The sequence below is a fragment of the Phyllostomus hastatus genome, unplaced genomic scaffold (assembly GCF_019186645.2).
Source record: "Phyllostomus hastatus isolate PE091 unplaced genomic scaffold, TTU_PhHast_1.1 phas_contig_80, whole genome shotgun sequence".
NCBI classification, from domain to species: Eukaryota; Metazoa; Chordata; class Mammalia; order Chiroptera; family Phyllostomidae; genus Phyllostomus; species Phyllostomus hastatus.
The window spans coordinates 26,742,469-26,750,558 of NW_025333960.1; the positions used below are offsets into that span (position 1 = coordinate 26,742,469).

The 8,090-nt window shown below is 43.1% G+C and overlaps 1 protein-coding gene across 1 annotated transcript; it reads left to right on the forward strand.

Moving 5' to 3' along the window:
- The first annotated feature begins 1,233 nt into the window (after positions 1–1,233).
- On the forward strand, positions 1,234–7,704 carry TTR (transthyretin). Its single transcript, XM_045850120.1, has 4 exons — positions 1,234–1,386; positions 2,277–2,401; positions 4,147–4,282; positions 7,452–7,704. Exons 1-4 carry the CDS (start codon positions 1,318–1,320, stop codon positions 7,557–7,559), a joined length of 438 nt encoding a protein of 145 aa, XP_045706076.1. The 5' UTR covers positions 1,234–1,317; the 3' UTR covers positions 7,560–7,704.
- The last annotated feature ends 386 nt before the right edge of the window (positions 7,705–8,090 follow it).

Genomic DNA, 8,090 nt, shown 5'->3' on the forward strand with positions numbered 1-8,090 from the left:
GCAGCAGAACTAGGAACTGGATGGCTCAGGTCATCTACCTCTAAATTCAGAGTGCTTTCCAGTGCTACCTCGGACTCCAAGGCCTGATCCCGGGCCTGACTATGCTCAAAACTGCCCTTGCTCATTGCCTCCCTGTGGTCGACCCACTCTCCCCAGGTCTCCTCCTGCACATTTCCATATTCCTGAGTGCCTTTCTGTCCCTCCCCCCACTCCCTTTCCTTCATGATCTCTGGTTGAGTTTATTTAACCTGGCTCTGTCGGCCATAGAAATGCTCCTCTAACTCCCAGTGCTCCAAGCTGGACTCACCCTTAACATGTATTTGTCCAAAATGTTGGCCTATCTTCTTTATGTCTTTTGCATTTTTGTCTCTACGAGGTCAAAACCTGTCTTAGCAAATCTATGAACAAAGACACATAGGTGCATGCACATACATATACACACAAGAGCTGGTCCTTGATCTCTGCATCATAAAATCATTACCCTTCCTGGACTTTTAAGTTGGCCAGGAGGGAGAGAATCTGTCGTCCACTGTGGCTTCTACTTCTCACTGTCATCTCTACTTCCTGCCAGAAATTTTGATTCGGACAGAAGCCAACTGGGTAACCTTGCTCCTGCTATAAACAGGATTTGGTTCTCTGTATTTCAGGCTCATCAGTGCCAGCATGAAATGTGTCATTATTCTTTGGGTTGACATGAGCCTTGTCTGGGAAGAAGAGCAAATTGAGGAGAAAATGTTGACTAAGAAAGCTTCCAAATAACTTATTTTGGCAATACATGGAGTTTTTAAAATGTAAGCAGTAATGAGTTATTTTCTTGCTGACTTATGGACGTATACCAAGGGCAATGATGTTTTCTAATGTGCTATATTTAAGCCTGCACAGCCAAATATCATTCAATGTGAAGTAAATTATTACAGCATGTACCTATCATCTAAAATGAAAGATAAAATGTATAGAAAATGGAAAACATGCATAGAAATAGGTAAAGGAGAAAAATAATCCCCAGAATGTCTCTGCATTCAGCCAAGGAGAGTGCAGAATATTTTTTTCTTTAGATTGTTATGGGTTTGGTCTTCCAGCTGGTCAAATGGCCTGTTAAGAATATTTCATAGTGCTAATGTGCTATGCGCTAATCTCTCTAGGCAAGGTTCATATTTGAGTGGGTTACTTATTCTCCTTTTGTTGACTAAGTCAATAATCAGAATCAGCAGGTTTGGAGTCGGGTTGGCAGGGATCCGCAGCCTGGCTTGCGAGAAGGTAGTATAAAAGCCCCAAGTTCGGAGCGACCATCATAGAGACCCACTGGTTCTTGGCAGGATGGCTTCGCATCGTCTGCTGCTCCTCTGTCTCGCTGGACTGGTACTGGCGTCTGAGGCTGGCCCTGTGGTGAGTGTTTGAGTCTGTGAAGTCCCTTTCATCCATTTCCTATGGACACTAAATGAAGTCGAAGTGACTTCCTCCAGCTTTGCCAGTCGGCTCCTGTGACTAGGGTCAGGGTACCCAGCATCTATTTTTAAGCATTATGGATTCAAACTTCAAAAAGAATGAAGTTCTGCAGAGCTCACTGAACTGGAGCTTGGATTCTGGGTGCCCTCCTCCACTGCTCTGGTGCTTCGGGGGTTGCAATGTCTGGTGCCTCAGTTTCCCCAGGTGGGTGGTAGACATAAAGATAGGGTATTGATGAAGCTATTAATATTGAATTTTTAGAAACACATCCCCTTATAGAGTCTACTTCCCCTTAGCTAATAAAAATGTATTTATTGATTACTTTCTGAAATGCTTGGCAGACAACATTCTAGTCAGATATGTGATTCTTAAGTGCTCTAGAAGAATTACCTAATGCTATAAAACGGGTCGGGAGGTAACCTGGCATTAATTTACAACAACTGGGATTTACTACAGCAACAACTGACTAACATGCTCGCAGGAAAAACTACTTGCTTCGATGGCACATTACATCTTTTCAGTAATTCCACTCATATGGTGAGGTTTAACAAAGCAACTGTTCTCAGAAGGCCTATTTTCCCCCTTACATTCATTACACATGCCCCCAGTGATCGCAGTGTGCCTGGAGGCAGAAACCATTCTTGCATTGGAAACAATCACGGCTGTGTTACACTGAGTAAGGGAAGCTCATTAACTGCTAGCACTTTCGAGGCTGGAAATGGGATTAGCGTGTACTGCTTGCCTTGCTCCAGATTTCTAACACCGTGAAGCATGGACCATTTCATGCAGACCAGGTTTGTTGACTTCTCACTTGTCCTCTCCACGCCCAGGGTGAATCCAAATGTCCTCTGATGGTCAAGGTCCTAGATGCCGTCCGAGGCAGCCCTGCTGTCAACGTGGCCGTGAAAGTGTTCAAAAAGGCTAATGATGAGACCTGGGAGCCATTCGCCTCTGGGTAAGCTGTCCAACTAACCCAGACGTGGGTCTTTGTTTTATTTTCCCATTTGCCTGCCAGGTGCTGAAGAGGGGGCTCACATCATTCACTTAAAAATCTACAAATAGATTGAAAATTTGGGCAAAGGTCAAGTGAGCCCTGAGAAGGATGCCCTTCTCTTGTCTGCGTAGCTGGGAGCGATGGGGAACCTGAGCGGCATTTAAGGCAGACGGTGGGAAAAGGAGAAGCCGTTAAGAAGGTGATGAAAACTATGGACTCCCTGCCCAGAAAAATGCACACACATTCACACATATAAAAATGCGTATGGAATTTCAGGGGGTTTTTTCTTGGTGCCCTGTCATAACACTCAAGCTGAGTCATTGTCTTGGAATTTGAGGGAAGACATACAATTTGTATCCATTTATTAATGAAGAAAGGACCTGAGGGGCAGCGTTGACCAGGCACCTGTCTGTAGTTTATCAGGATCACCCAGAATCCAGGGCCTTTGTCCAGCAAAGCCTTGTGGAACACCTACCTACTCTGTGAGGCTGGGGGCTGTTCCACTCGGTGAGAAAGGACACAGGATACAAGGATGCATGACACACAGTGTGGCCACAGGCCAAGCTTGGGATCACCCACTGTCAGGGGCAAAAATCACTTCTCACCTTCATCAGGTCCTTTACATTTTTTAGGGAGTTTTACACCTCCACTGGCACAAATTTCTAAGAAAATGCCAATGAGTGGACCTAAACGAGCTACTTGAAAGAAAGGAACCCTCTGCTGAAAGTAATCTGCTAAGTGTTTCTGTCTCCTGGGAGGAACATTTCTGTGGGTTTTAATGGAACCCCAAGGACCACATTATGCTTCTTCACCCCTCATTGGGCAGACCATTTTCTTTGGTGTGGTTCCAACTGAGTTTTTATTTCTTAATTCATTTACGTTTATAAAAATGCCAAGTGCAATGTGGAAAGTAGTTAAGAGACTATTCTAAGTAACAGATGGAATGGACACCAAAAACATTCAGATGCTTGTGTGAATCTGCTTTTTTATGACAAGACAAAAAAAGGAAATTAAAAATTTATGTAAATTTTTAGGGAAGAAAGGTGGAAGGGCAATGGTCAGAGTCAGTGAAGAAATTCCCATTTTTACCCAAGTTTCTGCAGTCTGATGGAGAGCGATTTCAAACCACAGCTTTTGAGCTTGTACTTATCAGGAAATAGAAATTGCCTAATTAAAAAAAAAAAACTTAAAGGAGTTGCCTAGTATTTGTTGTAGGCAAAAAGTTACCAAAGAAATTAGATATATAAACAATGGAAGAGTCAGGTACAAGTTTCTCATCAAACTTTGGGGTCCCCACTCTGTGTACAATTGCTGCCACTTCTGAAAGGTACCCTCACATCACTGGTGAGGTCCCGGTGTCACGGGGGACGGGAGTCCGAGGGATGGAGGGCCCCCTTCCATGGGGTGTTAGGAAGCCTTACCCAACACCAACCCTGAATCCCAGTGACTGTTTTTGAAGAAAAACATTATACCTCTATCTTGTTCTCCTAAGACAAAAATACCTTCAGTAAGCTTTCGAAATATTTCTGACAAATTTCCTGTCAGTTATTTCAGGAATTTAGTAGAATTTTCTCTCTCCCGACCTGGTTGAGAAAATATATATTCATATACTCAAATGGCCCGTGTGTGCGTGTGTGTGTGTGTGTGTGTGTGTGTGTGAACTTGCCCTTACTGCCTAACTTAACCTGGACTTTTTCACCTTTTAGGAAAACCAGTGACTTTGGGGAGCTCCACGGGCTCACAACCAGTGACAAGTTTGTAGAAGGGATATACAAAGTGGAGCTGGACACCAAATCCTACTGGAAGGCACTTGGCATCTCCCCGTTCCATGAATCTGCAGAGGTGAGTATATAGACATTTAAGCTGTTTTTCATTTTAATTTTTTGGCTGTCGTTTTTAATCTCAGGAAATGCACATTTTGTACTTTGCACACTATGGAAATGCATACCATAAACACGTCATTGTGCTAGCACAGTTCTAGCACAATTCTCTCTCATTTCCATAACCAGAAATGCATGCAACTCTGAAAAGCAAACTTTCTCACTAAGTTTGGTGAAAACTCATTTAGTTACAAGACCTCAGCTTACATGATTCTCTTTATAGTCTGCGTTCATTCTACTGTCATTTGCTGAAGAACTATCAATATGTGGTTATTAAGCAGCCCTCCAGACCAACTTAGGGTGTTACATAACAAAAAGTAGATGTATTATTTTACTTCTCTAAAATCTGAAAAATTCTTCATTCCAAATACATCTGGAGCCCAGAGGTCTGGATAAGTATTTTGGGGCAATGCTCATAGGGACAGTGAATTCAAAATAACACTGGCAACACAACAGATAATATATATCAAGCATACACATGCCTGACACTGCTGTGTTTTCTATATTTAACCTATTTAATCTTTGTAAACAACCCATTGGAGTGAGTCTGATCTTTATGCCCATTGTACAGATGAAGAAAATGAGGCTCAGGGAAGTTATTTAACTTGTCAAAGGTCATGAGGGGAGAAGCAGCATATTTACCAACAGGGCCCAGGCTGGATTAAGACTCAGGTGTGTCTCAGCTTTCTTCTCATGAGAAACCAACCTAATAATAATAATAATAATACCACATTTCTAACCCTTAGTGCATGCTCTATTCCTCTATTTATGAGTTACAAAGAACCTCAAAGTTATACATAGGCCCAATCTCCCTGCCTCCTCTTTGTAATTTCTTAAGTCATTTAAAACAGATGGCTGTCATGGAAATAGAATCCAGACGTGTTGTTCAAAGTTAAAGATCAACTAATTGCATCAAAAATAGCTCAGCATGAAAGAGAACCATTCTCTCTGGCTTAGTCATGGATTAGACCTTCAAAAGCATAAAACAGTTCTTTTAGTAGACAGTGTAGTCAGGGAATCTGTAGGGGCCACAAGTCACCAAAATAGCCGAATCTACCAAGAAGCAAGTCTCTGGCTTCTTGTCAGCCAGGCAGCAAGACCCAGAGCCCGGCCACAGTCAGGTGCAGGGTTTAGATGGCGCCCACCGCAAAACATGTGCTCCCAGAGTCTCAGGCCCTACCCTAGAGCACCGATCAGCCTCCCTTCAATGCTGGTCTGCCCTAGATCTCAGCCTGATGAGACGATCTGAGAAGATTCCTTACTACCCATGATGTTGCTCCTATCCATTAAACTATTCTTCACTTTTTTAGTATTCACTCAACAAACATTTAAAAATAAAAACCTGCCCTGGCTGCTGTGGCTCAGTGGATTGGGCACTGGCCTGCAAACCAAAGGGTTGCAAGTTCAATTCCAAGTCAGGGCACATGTCTGGGTTGTGGGTCAAGTCGCTGGTGGAGGGTACACAAGAGGCAACCACACACTGATGTTTCTCTCCCCCTCTTTCTCCCTCCCTTCCTTCTCTCCAAAAATAAATAAATAAAATCTTAAAAAAAAAAAACAAACTTTGTTGAACATTCTGCTAGATATTCAAAAGTGAAAACACATCTGTCCCTTTGGGACATATCAGGCCGGACCATGAGCCACCCTGGATCCTGAACGGGTGTGGGGACTGTCAGTGGGCAAATAGTCAAGCATGAGCCCCACTGCTGCACTTCCGTGACTGGTGGGTCCACGCCAAGTTCAGCCACGAGTTCCCTTCTCGGTAGCTTCTTCCGATCAGGACCTCCCAGGACATTGCTGTCCTGTAGCATCGGTCACCTCCTCCTTGACCCATGACCCAAGTGGCCACATTAGACTTACAAAGAAGGTTAGAATTTTACTTCAGAGCTATTAGTCCTCTTCATTTCATAGAATTTTGAGCACAAATTATGCCATTTACAATTTTCACAAAGAATTAAATGGGAATGGAAGCCAATGCCACTCTAAGGGATGAGTTTTCCCGATTTGATTCCAGAAACTAGGCCTTTAAGGAATTCCCTTTCTCTTTCAGATTGACTCTTAAGTGACTCTCACCACCTCTTGCCCTGATGCTATTTTTGGTTTTGGTATAGTTCAATCACATCTTTTTGTCTCCTGTCCCCAAGTAACCAAGGTTTCCTTTTTTCATATTTGGAACAAAATTTATTTTTCTAGGGCATGTCCAAACCCCAGTCCAGGGTCTGTACTCAGAATAAATAGAATCAAACACCTCCTTACGGTCCTCTATCTCCCAAACCAAAGTTTTTCCTGTTTGCCTCAGTCCAGACACCTAACTGTCCCAATACCTGAGTCCCAGAAGCTCCATTAAATTTGCCTGAAGTATGTGACTGACCAGAACACACTTTAATCCATTATTTACCCAATTAGAAAGCTTAAATGAACTCTAATAGGTGAGTATATTTCAGAATTCCAACATGATCTTCCACATTCTGCTTGAACCATAAACAGAACCCTCTAATGCTTTTACCCCATATTTCACTGCTTGTGATAAATGTTAAAATACACTTGATATTCACCGTGGAAAATGCAAAGGAATTATGGGATAAAATTCTCTGGCTTCAGACACGGTGGCCATAACTTGTAGTCTAGTTCTGTCCCTGGATGAACTTGAAGCAAGCACTCTAATTCAGAGTTCTGGTTTGCTTATCCGTAAAATGAGAAGAATGTTCCCTTTCAGTTCTAACATTCTAGGTCTCTTAAGCCTACAGTGGGATTGGCAGAAACCATTCTCAAGACTTCAGGTCATTGCATGCCAGTTTTTACATTCTCCCCTCCTTTTCTAAACCCAAGAAAATAGACAAGAGCACGTAGGCTCTCTGTGATCTCCCTCAGTCAGGCTAGGGCCACCTGATTTTCAGCACAGGTCTGAGAAACCAAAGTCCTACTCATCCAGGCTTGAGGGAACTCTCATTCTAAGGACTGCATGGTGCTCCAGCTGGTCAGCTTTGGATTTCTGCCTTTTGTCCTAACTGTTTCCAAAACCAAAATAATAAAATAAGAATAATGACTTCGGCACAGGACTTCCAGCGGTTCTGTCCATGACTCATGTTGTCGGGCGGTTGGAAACGCACCCTGTCTGTGTTCTCTTGTAGGTGGTGTTCACAGCTAATGACTCGGGTCCACGCCACTACACCATCGCTGCTCTGCTCAGCCCCTACTCCTACTCCACCACAGCCCTCGTCAGCACCCCCAAAGAATGAGGGACTCCTCCCCCTGTCAATTTGAAGGAGGGGAGATAAGACTTCATGTAACCGATAGTATTCCATTTTTGTTACAACAGTGTTTTCACTTTATGAACTCTGTTAGAAACCCAGGCAGGGACAATAAAGCCTTCCTATTAAAGCACTCTCCATTTCATCTGAATGTGCTTTCTTCACTCCCTTATTGTCCTCTCAAAAACCAATTTTCAAGTTTTACAGGGAAACAAAGGACCTCAGAAAAGTCTCTAGTGAACTCTGAGGAATATCTAAGTTTCCATTGTCTTTCAAGCTAAACACATATTCAACATGGTCTGCAACCATTGAAAATACACATTCCAAAAATGAGAAAGCTTTATTTCCCTACAGCCTTCAGTAAGTAGCAAAAGACAAGTTCTAAGGGCCTACTTCTTTACTCTGTGTGTCCCCTTTAAGTGCTTTCCTGGTTTCAAGAGTAGCACAGCTTCACCAGGACAGGCCTGAAGGGACTCAGACCCTCTGATTCTGTTCAGACTAACTATGCCCTCCGCCCAG